Source organism: Anopheles maculipalpis, chromosome 2RL (assembly GCF_943734695.1).
Source record: "Anopheles maculipalpis chromosome 2RL, idAnoMacuDA_375_x, whole genome shotgun sequence".
Taxonomy (NCBI): Eukaryota; Metazoa; Arthropoda; class Insecta; order Diptera; family Culicidae; genus Anopheles; species Anopheles maculipalpis.
This window is the reverse complement of record NC_064871.1, coordinates 98,191,141-98,208,343: the sequence shown is the minus strand read 5'-3', so window position 1 is coordinate 98,208,343 and position 17,203 is coordinate 98,191,141. Positions and strand designations below refer to the sequence as shown.

The window sequence follows — 17,203 nt, the reverse complement described above, 5'->3', positions numbered from 1 at the left end:
TGGTTCCGGTGTGACGGCTAGCATGACCGAATTATCACGCGATTGTCGACCTTTCTGTTGTTTTAATTTAAATTAAAAAAGGGAAGTATTTAACTGAATTTTCTTTTTCATTCCAGGATCATGAAATGACGATTTGCCCCGCAGTACTCGGCGTCCTGACCTGTAGCAATTTATTGATTTTGATCAACATGTCAAACGGCATACAGACAGCCTGGTCGAAAATTGATGAGACACCAAGCATGAATAATTTTGGCACTTAAATTATACCCACATCTAGCTTGCGCTGGTCGCCGCCAGATGCGCTAGTGAATATAAAAATTACGCTTGCGAGTACGATCAATGTAGCCCGGCCTTCAGATTCGAATCTGTCGATTGTTGAATTGAATTCTCAAGAATTCTGTTCATAGGACGGCACTAACTTATGCTTTCAATTTATATGCACGCTCGAGTGATTTGTAATCAGCTGAATCGTCTGTTAGATTTGCTTTGCTCCTCAATTGTTTTTGAATTGTTATGCCAATCTGGTGTAAAAGACTAAATCTATAGAACTTTGTTCTTTCGCCCTAAAACGAGTACTAGGGACGAGTACTACTAGGAACAATTCAAAAAAGCATCTTTGAATGTTCTGCTTTATGCAAAGCAACCAAGCATCAAGGAAATGCTGTAACTAAATACAAATAAATTTGACTTATCGTTCTTTGATTATAAGTTATTGTCATTACCACAGAAGAAAGCAGAAACGATCGGAACAATAACAAGACTGGGTGGAAAGGCCGGATGGGCTTGACGGCGTTTTAAAAAATGGGCGAAATGATTCGCCTGTCCTGAAGATTCCTTCGATGCCGGTGGTACAAATTTCACATCGAAAAGCTCCAATTTCGTCAAGCGATGGGGCGGTTTCGGATTTCAGTTCCTTTTCGTAGCGAAGGATTTTTTGTTTTCATCCAAAGCCTCCCAATGGGAAAGTCCCGTAGCAGACACAATTTTTGGTCGGATTTAACCTAACAGTGTAGCAGTGTTTTCGTTTCGCTCACTCTCTCTCTCTCGTTCTGATCATCGCTGCATTGTCGCTGTTGTCGTTGGGAATCAAAAATTTATCGTTTAATTGCTTTAACATTGATTGAATGTACGGAGGCTGTGTTACGTAGTGGAGGGAAAATAAATTGATTTTCCCACCGCTACCACCATCGCCATCAAGCACCGCACCCGAATGTTTTATTGCGCTTTCCGGACGACAAACGAGGCTGTGGTCATTAATTTTTAAAACGGAACATTTCCCAACAACCCGGGCCTGATCCTCTCCGAACGTAGCGTAATTGCAATCGCCGTAGTGGTGGCAAGAGATATAAACGGTACATGACAGTGTGATTTCGAGAAATTTTACAAAATATTTTACATGCAAAATTAATACGCACCGTTTTGACAGTTGGCTGCCGGGCGGTTGAAGCTGGACCGGGCAACTGCGCTGGGCGTGGGACGCGCGTTTTCGGACACAGTTGCAACATGCTGCGCGCTACAAAAAGCACACAAAAGATAGGAAGCATAGAACCGTTGGAGCTTTACAGTAGATGGACGAGGAAAGGGTGACCACGTTAGGTTCGTGATTGTTACCACGCTTTGTGTTTGGCCGGCAGAAGTGCATTTAAGCTTCTATGTATTGTTTTTGCCAAGCAGCGCTCCATTTGTGTGTTGGGGCACTATCTAGCGCCTGTTCGTGGAAAAAGGGCGTCATATAGATTGGCCCGAAGGTCCAGGCATTGGTTTTTTTTCTTTGGCACAACTACAGCCTTGTTTTTTTGTTGTTGCTGTAGCTGGCGCTGTGCTCTCGTTTCGTTTGCACTGTTTTATCAGTGAATTTTTATTTCATTTTCCGCGGTCATTATCCAATAGACGGAGTGTGAGGCGGGGGAGAGGGACGGGGAAGGGGTAAAGGGAATCCTTGTACATGAAGGAAGAGACGAACATTGGCCAACATGCGCCAGTTTGTTGCGTTCGGTGTGTTTGCAGCGTTTCATTTAACACTGGGTTTCAATTTTATTCACATTCTATACAGCTTCCCCGATTGCAGCCACGGGATTGCACCAGGAATCCTTCTCCGGCGGTCCTCCTTTGCACATTTAAAATTGAACGTAATGCAAATGAATTTGGCGTTTGGTGGTGTTGGCAACATGCGACTCGATATGGGAATGGAAGAGGACAAAAAAAAAAAAAGCGATTCGTGTAGCACAATGGAGTTAAACATAAATTAAATAAAATTCCCGAACAGCCACTAGCGAAAGATAGTGGTGAATAATGGAACATGGCGCCGATGGTGCGAGTGTGCAGCCAGTGGACACAATCCCACCATCGCGCTCAGCGTTAGTTACTGCGGTGAGTCTAAAATTGTGAAACATTTGCTGATGTGAAAGCAAACACCGACGGCAAAGGCAATCTCATAAGTAACCTTATCTCGCGTTCTTTGTGCGTTATGGGTCAAAAATGTGCAATCGACGATTAATGCATTCGAAAGGATCCCCAAACACAACAATGTGTGGAGGTTGGCATCAATCAGATATGTCGGTCTATTCGTTCCTTTTGGTTAAAGCTTCCGACTCAACGTTTATGGAGTGAGAATGACCTATGAATTTAACGAACGAAAGAGCATGCACGATTTTCCTCGAACTGTATCGCTATCAAAGATATTCGAACAAGGTGGATCCTCTTTATTCAAGCAGCATCTTCTACCTTCATCGTATTGGAATTAAGTGCTCTCGATTATGATTCCTCGTGAGCCTCGGTAAGAAAGCGAAGATCGAGCAATAAACGATTGATAGTAATGTCTTCATTAAATCACCTACTCATCGTTTATGGTCCTCGGTTATCTGGCAATGACATTAGCGATACATTCAAGAGGTGGATCGACTGGAGGAAGAACATGTCAGCCTCTCTTCCTAAAGGTGAAGGTTTCCGAAAATAAATTCAACACGTAAGCAAAGGGAAGATAGCTTCTTTGAAGGTGTGAAATGTATGCAAATAGCAGATAAATATGATGCTTTCGAAAACATTCCAAAAAAGTGTACAATTTAAAAAAAATGTAGCTGCTATCCTCAATATTGTAACGATCTGTACGCACGCGTGTTTCACGTTGGAAAGAAGCGTGAATCGAAGCCGGACAAAATGAAAACAGTAAAAAATGGCCCAAATTATGATTATGGAAGGGAATCACAGTCGTCTGGGTGACACGCCGCTACACATTCAGACACACGCCCGCTAGTGACACGATTTTCGTCATCAACAAATGATGCATGAGCCTGGAGGAGGTTCCCGGCCATATCAATGGCCACCGCCTTACATGGCTCGGAAAAGCTGGGGGTGGGGGTAGAAAAGCATTCCAGGGTGATAAATGGTAGCAAATAACGATAAAACACCAACAAGCGTTGCTACGTACGACGGGTTATCGTCGCCGTCCGGCAGGGACGCCAAAGGTCTCACCAAGGAGAGAAATCATGCGTGCTCATTACAGTTAATGGCAGCGACAAACGTCCGTGCAAACTTTCAGCCATGTGTGCGAGGTTCTGTTTTTAATGATGGCACTGCAATGAACTGGAAAAATACAACTGTACCTTTTTATGACGCAATCTTCGGCTAGCTTGTCTCGCTTCGTTTCCGTTTTCGATAAAGTGATAATCCGACTCTGCTCTGATTAATTACCATAACCTTCCACAGCTTCAACGGGTTGCCAGGCACGAGCTGGACAGCAAATTTACATTTCGATACGAGTTGCGGGTCAGTTACCATAATGGTTTGTTTTCCCCCTTCGCTGTCGGATGCTCATGGGAAAGCCGGCCTCGATGCAATGCTTTACAGTTGATTGAGCTTAACAAGGTTAGAATGAAGCAATGCGGGTAGCTGTCGGTTATTAAATTAGTTACTGGCACGGTGATCCCCAGGACGTCAGCAAAGTGTGCGTTCTGGTTTAGTGCTGGCCAGAGCTAGGGTGTCAAAATCTCATATTTAAGAGTGCAAATTTCCTCCAATCATGGTCACATACTTGGCCGTAGTGGTGCGGTTAGAAAATCGCCTGAATGATGTATGATTCTGAAGGGAAAAAGGTCCCACCATTCCACCGCAGCGTTCGCCTCGAAAGCCGGAACGAAAACAAAACTAAATCCCAAGTGATTGACACTTTACGTGATCGTCGTTTGGGTTTGGAGAATGCTTCGAAGCAACTTTCGGACAGTTCCCTGTTCCTTGTTCACTTGTGTGGTTCGATGCGGCTCATAAATGGATGATTTAACGTCCACAGAGAGGCAATACAGCCAACTAAAACCTTTCTGTGTGAGCATTACGTTCTCTGGCACTGACGCAAAAAACAAAATCCCACAGAAAAAAAAGAACAGAACAAATGCTGTTCTCTTAAGCTTTTCCAATCTGTTAGATGAAGTTTTTTCCCTCCTTAATGTGCTTCGAGACACAGGCACACATATACACACACACACACACACACACACACACACACACACACACACACACACACACACACACACACACACACACACACACACACACACACACACACACACACACACACACACACACACACTGCAAGGTGGACAGAGACGAAGGTTATCACAGAGAGCTGCTGGCTGATTGATTTGGGGTATTTGAATGTCAATCACCCGACCGAGGGACCCTTTTTCCTCGAGAATCTGTTTCACGCAGCAAGTGTGGTAGAGAAAGTTTTTCACAATTCAACTTAATGTTGCGTACCTTGACCCGGTTTTCGTGCCTTAGCAGTGTAACTGTACGTGAAGTTTACTCGTGTTTCTGCTCGTTATACAAATTAAACGACAGGCGTTTTAAGCAATACGAAACAATTCTAGTCTCTCTCGGGGGGGCAAAGCTGGAATATTTGTTTTTTGAACAAGTTTTCAATTTTAAATATTCATGACACTAGAAACTGGTTGATGAGTTCCTTAGAACATACCAATAACTAATGCAAAAAGTGATTGATTCTAGGGCAACTTAGGGCTGAGCATGCAATGTATAATAGATCGATCAAATTCAAAAGGCTCTTCAATAATTCTACATGAACAGAAGCTACTACTGCGCTTTGTATCACAGGCCAGATTGGCTTGTTATCGTGGGTTTACCCAAAAAAGGACATTCATGCAATGTCTCCCAAACCAGCGCACAACAGCACTTCGAAGGGAATATGATTCTATTGAACCGTTTTCGGCGCCCAATTGAATAGGGAGGCCGGCCAAGGGCTCTTTTGGGAGCAGATACCCGTGTTTTCCAACAATCGTGTCACGCAACATTCTCCGCACATCGTGCAGGACTCGGTCCCGGACGCAGATGAGGTTTTCTGGTGCTATGACGAGCCTCCCTTTATGATTATGATGATGTTTATTATGACCGGGGGGCAAATTGTTTGTGATGCGTAAAATTTGAGCGTCATCGGAGCGTGGGTCAACGCGTTTCTGAACACGTTTTTGTTTTGCTTCCGATCGCATTCGCACTGCCCGCACCGCTGGAGGAGCCGCTTAGCTTTGCGTGGCGAGTTTGTCGTATTTATTTTACTCATCAAACATTACGACCGCCAGCACTCCGGAGAGGACAATCATGCCAATGTCAAATGTTGCCGAATGAAAATCAATTGATTGCGATCGTTCCACGGCCTACGGTTTGCTTACCGGACACGCAGGCCAGAACACGAGCGGGCCGAGCAACGTCATCTCGGCCTCTTGCGAATTACATCGATTTGAGGTTATGTTTTCCGCATCGGATCACTGCACTGGGCAGATGAGGGGCTTGGGGAATCGGGTACAGAATACTGGGCTCGCTGTGCAGCTGGTCAGTTTGCGAATGCGATTGGACAATTAATGTAATTTTAATGAGATTTTGATTTAAGTGCACTTTATCGGTGGAAAATGGGTACACACCAGCCGCCGCTTATTTCGTTTCGATCTGATCCGGATTCGCGCAAACAGCAGCAAGTGGTACAGTATTGCGGATTACGGCACCAGACCGGGTACACTTGGGTGATGAATTGTCCGTCGATATGCCGTGACAATCGGTGAGCTGATTAAGAATTTTAAATTACACTCGCTTCGCGACTGCCCTATGCGGTGGTGCAGTCGGTGAATACATCGAACACGCAAATGTCCGCCAGTATGGTTGGCCGACTGGCTAGTGTGTGAACCAAGGGACAGGATAAGCCGTGCCCCACCGTGCAGCTTTCCATTCTGTTGATCCGGTATGTTCCAGTGGTCGGCGTGGATGCAGGTGGATTAATTCGAGATGCTCACGTGTGTAACGTTCACTTTACAAATGATTGCGGACTGGAAACACCATCGAATGTGGTCTCTTTATGCGGATAGTGTCACAATCCTCATGGTGCAGATGCAAATTTGCATTCCGAGGTGGGGATACCTCTTTTTCTCCTGGTTCCGTTTTCACCCACAAACTCGATCGCAACGCAAGAACACCCTTTTTTGCGAAATAGGAAAGTGAAAAGAAGCAACAGAAAAGGAGACTCTCAAACGGAAATCATTTGACTGCAAAAGCATGCTCGATTTAAGATGCAGTTGCAACCACAATAGCACCGTACCTTTCGTTCAAGTGCCCTCGGGGTACGGAAAGCAGTATCAATCGGCAGCCACCGGATAATTTAAAAAGCGTTTCTCTTTCGTTTGGTGTAATGAGTATGATGCATTTTAATTTTTTTTTTTGCATTGTATTGCACAGATATTTGTGAGAGGGAGAAGAAAAAAAAGGTTCATAATAGTCACCGCCAGTTTTCGTCTCGCTAGAATGGAAACTATATTTAAGCCCTTCCCGGGCAGCAACCGTTCCTCGGCATCAACAAAATATTCTTTTCCATTTTTCTCCAAGCAATGGATTTACCTTTCCCTCTCGTCTATCCTACCTCCTGCAGGACTTCTTCCGTTGCAGTAATTAAAATTAGAACGCAAGGAGCGTGCCCTAGATGAGGATTATTGTGAGGAATGGAAAGAAAGGACCTTGAAAAAAAAATCAACCGTCCAGCAATTGCTGCTGCAGAGAAGTGGTGGGATTCCTGTGACCAAAACACTCCCATAGGATATCATTAGAAGCGGCATAAACGGTGGCGTAACTATTGCCATCCGTTCACTCCTCAGCACTAATCCTAACTAAGGAAGGAAAGAGACACATTACAGTGACGGTGAATTTGTGAGCAAGTGGTGGTGAATATGCTGCCACAAAGTGAGCATAAAAGCAAAAGCATAAGCATCCGTGGTGAGTTTGCCGTGCTCGGGTAAGTTCGGGAACTGTTCGGCTATGCAGACGCGTCCACGCAATTGCCGAACGGTTTGGCGTATACACGGCGTGGCCAGCATATCGATGAGAACGGCGAGCATAACCGCATGAGCATGGCCAGCACATCGTGTTAGTACAAACTGAGCAAGCATCGCGTGCGGACGTTCGTGTAGTACGGCCGCTTCGAACATACGTGCCCCAAACACGGAATAAAAGAATCAAGATCGAAACATCAGGCACAGCGAGCAGTGAGTGTGTGGCGTGAATTGAAACGAATTGTCCGCAGATTGACGTGTACACAGTGAAGTTTAAAGGCATTACCAAGTTCTACCGCAAGTGAGTGCAATCGTAAGGATGTAAATAGAGTTTGGAACAAGAAGTGCTTGTTGTGTGAGTGTGTGTGTTTTGTGCTCGACGTAAACGAAAGAGCGCGTTGTTATGAATTTTAAGTTTTCACGTCGAGTGCTCGTTGACGATGGTTAGCGTTTCAGTGTGCGTTTATGTTACCACGATTTAATAGAGCCGTGTGAAATAGTTGTTGATTCGTGCTAGCTTAGCCCATCACCCCAAAACGAATCCCTTGCGAAAACCTCCACAGTGCAAAAGTGAGCTAAATTCAGCGGCCGAATGTTGTGCCCAGACGTGAGTGTTGGAAAAAGTCCTTACACGGATTCGTAGTTACAAAGCAAGGCAAACGGTTGGTGTGTGGTGTGGATAAGAAAATTGCGTTTTTATGTGTAAGGAAGTAAGTGGCAGTTTGTGCGAGCGTTGTATTGCGTGACGACTGGCAGCAACGAACGCCACACGATGAGTCGTTGCGAGCTACTGTTGCCGGCCCTGCTGCTGCTGGTGTCGGTGCAGGTGAACTACAGCTTGCAGTACGATTCGGCTGAATCTTCCCGGTACTATCATCCGTCGGGGGCCGGGAGTGAATCCGGCACCAATCTGCGATACGATGCGCCCGACGATTGCAAGTACCGCATACTTCCCGGCAACGAGGTAGATCTGGCCTGCAATCTACGCACAGTGAACAGTGAATTTGACAACACGAACTTCAGTGTAATTCCGGCCGAACATACGGCCGCACTCACCATCCTCTGCAATGAAGCGATCATGGCGCGCAGCAAGCTTCTGCCCAACTCGTTTGTCCATCTGGTCCGGCTAAAGGCGCTGTCGCTGGAGTTCTGCAAGATTGCCAAGTTTTCCAGCACGGTTTTGGCTGGCTTGGGTGATCTGCGCAACTTTACCCTTCGTACGCACAACATTGCATGGCCCGAACTGAATCTAGAGATCGAACCGGACGCGCTTGGGTTCACGCGCAATCTAGAGGTGCTCGATCTGAGCACGAACAACATTTGGTCGCTTCCGGATCACTTGTTTTGCTCGCTTACCGGTCTGCGGTCACTCAACATTAGCTCGAATCGACTGCAAGACGTTAACGACCTAGGGTTCCGTGAAAAGGGTGTGAAAGACGAGCTGGAACCTTCGGAAGGTCATAAATCGAACAGTACCGGCTCGGTTGCTCCGCCGGTGAGCTGTGCGCTGGATCTAGAAGACCTGGATGTGTCGAAAAATCATTTTGTGCTGCTACCGGCCGCGGGTTTCGGTATGCTGAAGCGGTTAAAGATGCTCAAAATCCATGACAACGAGATCTCGATGGTGGGGGATAAGGCTCTGAGTGGGCTGAAGGAGTTGCAGATTCTTGATTTGAGTTCGAACAAGCTGGTAGCGTTGCCAACGGATCTGTTCCGTGATCCAGCCCAATCCATCCAGGAAATTTACCTGCAGAACAATTCGATCAGTGTGCTTTCGCCAGGCTTGTTCTCCAAGCTGGAACAGTTGCAAGCGCTGGATCTGTCGCAGAATCAGCTGACGTCGGCGTGGGTCAACCGGGAAACGTTCGGGGGTCTCATTCGTCTGGTTCTGCTGAATCTGGCTAGTAACAAGATAACGAAGCTGGAGTCGGAAATCTTTTCCGATCTGTACACATTGCAGATATTGAACTTGCGCCACAATCAGTTGGAAATTATAGCAGCGGATACCTTCTCTCCGATGAATAATCTTCACACGCTGCTTCTATCGCACAATAAGTTAAAGTATTTAGATGCATATTCGTTGAACGGGCTGTACGCACTGTCACTGCTGTCTCTAGACAACAATGCCCTTACCGGCGTACATCCAGAAGCATTCCGTAACTGCAGCTCACTGCAAGACCTCAATCTGAACGGTAACGAGCTTACGCAGGTCCCGCTTGCCCTGAAAGACATGCGCCTGTTGAGAACTGTCGATCTGGGTGAAAATTCTATCAGTATCATCGAAGAGCCGGGTTTCCGAGGTATGAATAATCTGTACGGGCTGAGATTAATAAGCAACAACATCGAAAACATTACCCGAAAAGCGTTTAAAGATTTGCCCAGCCTGCAGATCCTAAACGTAGCTCGTAACAAAATCACGTACATTGAGAAGGGTGCGTTCGAACCAGCGGTCAGTGTGCAAGCTATCAGACTCGACGGTAACATGTTGACCGATATTGATGGTCTCTTCACCAGCATGCCAAATCTGGTGTGGTTAAATATTTCCGACAACAAGTTGGAGCACTTTGATTACTCCCATATTCCTCCGCACCTGCAATGGTTGGATCTGCATCGCAACGAGCTTACCGAGTTGACAAATCGCTACGGCTTGGACAACCAGTTGCATTTGCAGACGCTCGATGCAAGCTTCAATCGACTGACACGCGTAACGCCGGCTACCATTCCGAATAGCATTGAGTTCCTGTTTCTCAATGACAACCTGATCGTGCATGTCGAGCCGCACTGTTTCATGCACAAGACGAACCTTACGCGGGTCGATCTGTACGCGAATCAGCTGACCAGCCTAGACATTAAGGCACTTCGATTGCAGCCCGTACCGGAGGATAAGCAGATTCCGGAGTTTTACATTGGTGGAAACCCGTTCGTGTGTGATTGTAATATTGACTGGCTACAGAAGATCAATCACGTGACGTCACGCCAGTACCCTACGATCAACGACATTGAAACGGTGTACTGTAAGCTGATGTACAACAGGGAACGCTCGTACATTCCACTGATCGAAGCCGAACCGAAGCATTTCCTGTGCAGCTACAACACCCACTGCTTTGCCCTGTGCCATTGTTGTGAGTTTGACGCGTGCGACTGTGAGATGACGTGCCCGAATAATTGCGCCTGCTATCACGATAACAGCTGGTCGACAAACATCGTCGAATGCTCGGCCGCAGGATACACCGATATACCGAACAACATCCCGATGGATACCACCGAGGTGTACATCGATGGCAACAACCTGGTCGAATTGTCCGGGCACAGTTTCATCGGGCGTAAAAATCTGCGTGTACTTTATGCTAATCATTCGAACATTGAAGCCATTTACAACACGACTTTCATCGGGCTGCGTAGACTAACGATTCTTCACTTGGAAAATAATGCCATCCGCAAGCTGTATGGACACGAGTTTTCCGCACTGGAAAGCCTACGCGAGCTTTATCTGCAGGGAAACCGTATTGCCTATATCGAGGATCACACGTTTGCCGAGTTGCGTAAGCTGGAAGTGCTTCGGCTGGATGGAAATCGTATCACCAGCTTCGAAGTGTGGCAACTTTCGGCCAATCCGTATCTGGTTGAGATCGCCATGGCCAACAATCTGTGGACGTGCGATTGTGGGTTTGTGAACAAGCTGCGTAACTATTTGCAATCGAACGCGGATAAGATAGTGGATGCGAATGACATCTCGTGCAGCTACAACAACGCCACCAGCATTCTGCGCGACAATGGTACCAAATGTACATTCCGCGAGGGAATGTCTTCGATCGTGCATCGGCAGGAGATAGAAGATATGTTGCCGCTGCTGTTGGTGGCCACGTGTGCGTTTGTGGGGTTTTTCGGGTTGATCTTTGGTATTTTCTGCTATCGTAAGGAGCTGAAAGTATGGGTACATTCCGGTCTGTGCTACAAGTCGGGAACGTTTGTGAACGAATACGATAAGGATCGGCTGTATGACGCATACATCACGTACTCGCTGCAAGACGAACACTTTGTGAGTCAAATTTTGACCTCCACCCTCGAAAACGACATAGGTTTCCGGCTGTGTTTGCACTACCGGGATCTGAACGCAAACGCTTACCTCGCGGACACGATCGTCGAAGCGGTGGAAAGCTCGAAGCGAGCGATTCTCGTGCTGTCCAAGAGCTTCCTGTACAACGAATGGACGCGCTTCGAGTTCAAAGGTGCCATCCACGAGGTGCTCAAGCGTCGCCGGAAGCTCATAATCATCCTTTACGGTGATCTCCCGCAGCGCGATCTCGACGCCGACATGCGACTGTACCTACGCACTAACACATGCATCGAGTGGGACGACAAAAAGTTCTGGCAGAAGCTGCGCATTGCCCTGCCGCACGTGAAGAAGAGCAACTGTCTCAACAAACGGTCCGCCATTAACATCTACGCCACGGCCGGCAACGACTACAACACGCCGGGCCGCCCATCAACGCTGGGTCCAGCGGTGGCCAGCACGCGCTTGGATGGGCCCCAGCACCACAGTTACGCCACGATCGGTCCTAACTGTCCCAGAAACTGTGATAATTACGATACGGTTAGCAATTGTAAATACAACACCACCCAGCACCAGACCCACCACGAGCGGCGGATGAATGCGGACTTCGGACGGAAGGCCACGGATGGCCGCCAGCACGAGTATGCCGTGCCGTCCAACTGTCTGCTGGACACGACGCACGAAACGTACAACACGACGGCAAGCTGCGAGCGCATTGCCGGCGAAACCTTCGAGTGTACCTCCACGAGCTCGAAGTTTTCCACATCCTCGCGAGGATCGGGCAGCGACTCGGGCAGCCACTCGATCTCTTCCGCACACCACGACTTCCAGGGCCAGAACCGGTCACCGAACGGCTGTCCGCCGAATCTGCTGTCCACTACCAACTTTTCCTACAACCACCATCCGCACCATCACCATAACGGCAGCAGTCGGAGTAAGCCTCCGACCGGGCCGGAGAGCGTTGGCGGTGGAAAAGGTCCTAGCGACAAGAACGTTCCGGGCACACTCTCTGGGACGGAAAGCAGGAGTGGCAACAATTTTAATGATAGAAGACTGCCACAGGCTATGTGGGCATAACGATTACTTAAGAGCATCAGGTTAGTTAATTACTTTTATCGTTAGATGTAAGGACGATTCCAGTGGGGGTAGTTCGATCGATATCGATCAAACGAGCACGTGTCGATCGAGTGTGAGTGAGAATGTATGTGAGATGGAAGAAAGAAAGCGAGTGAGAGAGGAAAGCTGGGGAAAGACTGCCAGTGTTCGCGGCAAAGTTGTTAGAAGGACAAATCAACTGACTTGTCTCTTTAGGTTGTTAACATTTACTTTGGAACAAATCATTTCTTCTTCGTTCCCTCTCGTTCCCAAGCCTGGAGCCTTCCGGGGCGGATAATGCACGCACGAAACATAGTTACTAATTAGCGATTATAGGGCATCCCGCAGATAATATTCCAATGTAGACGATACTCCTTAAAGTAATGAACCAGGGATTAACAAACCAAAATTCCCAACACGGGAAACACGTTTCTATAGGGACGGACAACAGAAACGCGAAAGAGGGTACAGAAAGCGATGGATTGGGCCACATGTTTGAAGGCGATGGGGAAAAGAAACCAAAAGTAAGGATGCCTGCGAGACGCTCACACGCAACTCCTGCAATTTCGAACGTTGTGTGCGTTTGTTGAGTCCACGCAGTGCCTTCGGGGAGATAGGAAAACAAGCGGAGAGGAAAAAAAAAACTAAAGAAGGAACACATAAATGCAATGCAACGAGCAAGCGAGCGGTTGTTGAGAGAAATAAACCCAGTGAAATATGGCGGTTTTCCTAAAAGCGACAGGAGGTGCCAGGACGGACGGGACCCAGGAAGATTGTCATAAAAGGAAGAGGTGCAGCAGGACAAGGCAGAAGTATTCTAGTCAAAGCAAGCAAGAGCGGGTTCTAATCGCTTAGAAAATCAATCGCGTCTTGAAAATGAAGCTGCGCAGGGGTTGATCGTGGCCTAGAAAAAGGTGCACAGCAGCAGGGCGAGCAGCAGAAGGGCATTAAAGGGTCCCTAGATAAACGAGTTCTAATCTAATTTTTCACGCTTCACCAGCATCGAAATGAAAGGCTTCATACAAAGTTGAGCAGCCGTGAAGAAGAAAAAATTAAAGAAGAGGAAAAAGCAAAAGGATTTCAAAATACCCCCCATGGAACGGAAAATTGAATGTAAAATTATTCTCCGCTTCGGTGCTGCGTGAATCGCAGGAAGACGACGCACAGCCAGATTAATTACAACACTGCAAGACAATGTTCTACATTGCACGTGTTTTGGAGCATAGACCGAGCAGCAAGAGAGCGCTGAGTAAGCGCTTTTTGGGGGTTCTACAACGCTCACGATCATCCTATCCGTTCCGACCGACTTCAATCGATCGAGCTGAATGGAATGTTAATCCTTGTATTTAATTTGCTTTTTCCTTCAGCAACAAATTGATTATATGCTCGTGTTTACTGGGGAGTTTGGTAGGAGAAGGCAGAGACAAAGGCAAGATTTTCCAGGTTTCCAGATTTTGGTGGACTTTCGTGTGCGTGCGTGTATGTGAATGAGTGAATGAATGAATGAATCACCGCATCAGCGCATTCGATGCCGTGCCGTCGATGCAAAGTTTGTTGTGTTTATGTTTTTTCTTTCGATACCTCACACGCGGATAGAATGAATGGATGGCAAGTGTGTGTTCGCAAAAGAAAGAAGCAAAGAGATTGTACATACGGAATGGCCAGACGATTAAGAGCGTAGAGCAAGACTAGTAGGAAGACAGTAAGCAAAAAACCAACGATCTAACGAACCACGCTTTGAAGGACATAAATATTGGATATTTAATAAGCAATGTACATATTTTTGAGGACGGATCAATCGCATCTTTCCTTCTTATTTAGGCAGATAACATAAGAGAGGAGCATTTGCAACTCGCGGAGAGTTTTTTTAGAGACGTGATGCAGACGTGAAACAGTTGCAAGTACTAAACACACAAAACTAACACTAACTAAGTCAGCTCGGAGTGGTAGGAATATTCAAAAATTTATAGACAAAATCATCATTAATACTCGCTGCAACAAATTATCTCCATCACACAACCAGCTTAAATAGACGAAACAGATCCGATGTACATAAGAAAGTGGACTCACACACACAAACAAACACACACTCACATTCGCAGCCACACGATTGCAAAAAGAGAAAACCAAATTGACACTGGAATATACCCGAAGGGGTCAGCCCGAAGGCGTTTGTTCACTAAAGCCGCCACAGAAAAAAAAAATGCAAAAATACATTATAGTTCGATTCCCTCTAGCAAGCACCGGAGTGATGTGAAAACACTGGCCCTAGAATTAACAAATCACAATGGTTTTATTTTTGGTGATTTTATCCTAGACCAAACAACAAACAAAAACACAAAGCTAAAGCATTCCAGAACCAGAGACATATTTTATCACACCCGAAGATGGACTCCTCGTTTATCTCCTCAACATACAAGACCCATCACTCCGAAGTAAAAGAAAGTGCATGCCGTTTACAGCTACAGGAAGTAAGAATGAGATCAAATGCACCGCATCATTACCATTGAACATAGAACACAAACAAATGCAAAGCCACTGAGAAGAGGCAGAGAGAAAGAGAATTATTAAAAATAAACTTAAACAACGCATAGTTTCACAACAAAAGTAAGGAAATAAAAACAAAACTATAATTTATTTATGAAAATTGAAATCAATCAAACAGGTGTTTTCATCACACTAGACAATGCTATCGAAAGAAACATTTAATGCAGTTATAATAAAATGTTAGAAATATCATTTAAGTGGTAAGTACAAACATTATATTTAACAAGTACAATATCGCATGCAGACGTGGCTTTTTTTTGGTTGAAGATGTAAATAAAGTCATCTTTGATGTCTCGCCATACAGCAACAGTGACTTTAGTGAGCAAAACTCCATTTTAAACAGGTGATAAGCTCCACTTTCTTTTCCATTACGCAGCGTTGATAGAAAGTCCAGACATTTACACCTCCTGGACCATTTTTTGACCCAGACGTAAACATACACACAAGCACACAAACAATAGTACGCACTATCGCGCTGAAGTAAACGCCCAAGAAAGAGGTCCAATCAAGGGTGAAAAAATATCATCATCTCAGATCGAAAAATAGTCAGGGAAAAATGTGTTTTTGTTCGTTCTGGCTGAACTTTGTGAACTTTCGCCCGGGATGTATTTCTCGTGGTGAAGTTTTAAGGGACTGACTCCGTTGCGACGCTTTCGAGCGTGTCCACAATGTGCGTCTATGTGGGTTGTGCAGAGTACAGCAGCCTAATCCGCGGAATCAATCAACTGGAGCCACTCCTACACGCATTGAGCCCAATTGTTCGCGATGTCATGGACGGTTGAATGATTTCGAGTTCAATCGCGACCAGCGCCCGGACACTGGGGCATGATTGCGCAGTTTTCCGCGCTCAGCTTCCGCCCTCTGAACGGATCCCGAGTCACGCGTCTACAATGTCTTCGCGGAGTATTTGTGTGTTTGTGTATGTTAGTAGTGGCCACGTGGAGGCGAACGAATCCATTCGGACGCTGCGTCATCTAACGTCAGCGAACGATCGCAATCAGCATGAATGAAAACACCTTCATTTTAATTGTCTCACCGCCGAGTCGGATTTCTGCTTTTTCCCGACCCTTGATTGACAAGGCCCATGCCAAACGGCGGGCGGGGACAGAGGGCAGCAATGAATAGGATTAAAAGTAGCGGGCCACCCCGCCGTCCGATGGATACGCGCAATTAGTCACTATCTTGAGAACGACTCCAACAAAGCCACCGATGGTGCTTCTGATGTTGCTGCCACGGAAGTTCTCTGCCGGTGGATTATCTGCCCGAAAGAACAGTGCGTGGCTGTGTGTGTGTGTGTGTGTGTGTGTGTGTGTGTGTACTTTTTCTTTTCCTTTGCCCTCGAAGAAGAAGCGCATGACTATGAAGGAGAGTGACTGATGAAGCTTATTTGGAACGGATGATTTATGAGTATTTCTGATCGGAGATTTTGTTGTTGTTATTTTGGCTACGGCTTCACCCCGTTGGCTCATAGCATTCGGGGTTCGGTTTGGCTCATTTGCTGCCGTTTTGTTGTCTGATCTGATTTGACGTTGACCTGGTTGGGGGCCTCATATTTGCCTTATCGTAAATGATAGGCCCGGACGATCCGTGGAGCCGTGTTGCTTCTTCGACATGTTTTTTTTTGTTATGGTAATCGATAGAACATTTAATAACATTCGAAGAGGGGATGGTAAATTGGGGTAAGTGAGGATGAAAAGACGACGTTGGAAAAAGTTTTCGCTGCTGCGTGTCCATCGGAAAGTGTACTTGAAAAGTTTTGTGGAAACAGCACAGAACGGACGCCTTTATGTGAGGTTTATTATGTTTTCTATGCCAAATAAAATCAGGCAACCCTTAAAATGGTAATGTTAAATCGAATGTAAATATCTGCTGGGTGCTGTAAAAATGCACCTTTTCGAGCAGGATTTTCCGTAGCAGAAGCACAGTGTAAAGTTGAAATCACTGTTCTAACTCAATGAACCAAAAACTGGCGGTGCGTTTTAAACGGATTCAACCTTTACTCTTTGGCACTCTTCTCACGAACTTCATTTACATACATACGTTGATCACAATAGTGCAGCAACGATTGCCAAACTGCGGAACGTGAACAGTTTGAGCGAACTGAACCGAATTCCTCTGGCACCTACGAACACAAATTGGCGGATCTTTGCGATCATGTTGGTTGGCTTACAACGATCAAAGCGCTCGATGG

At 46.2% G+C, this 17,203-nt stretch overlaps 1 protein-coding gene across 1 annotated transcript; it reads left to right on the top strand.

Annotated features, from left to right (window-relative positions):
- The first annotated feature begins 7,994 nt into the window (after positions 1 to 7,994).
- LOC126567775 (toll-like receptor 6) lies at positions 7,995 to 12,735 on the top strand. Its single transcript, XM_050224062.1, has one exon. The coding sequence runs from the start codon at positions 8,089 to 8,091 to the stop codon at positions 12,445 to 12,447; it is 4,359 nt and encodes a 1,452-aa protein (XP_050080019.1). The 5' UTR covers positions 7,995 to 8,088; the 3' UTR covers positions 12,448 to 12,735.
- The last annotated feature ends 4,468 nt before the right edge of the window (positions 12,736 to 17,203 follow it).

Bases quoted from the DNA above. Each gene is read 5' to 3' on its own strand.
- LOC126567775 (XM_050224062.1), top strand. From the start codon at position 8,089: ATGAGTCGTTGCGAGCTACTGTTGCCGGCCCTGCTGCTGCTGGTGTCG.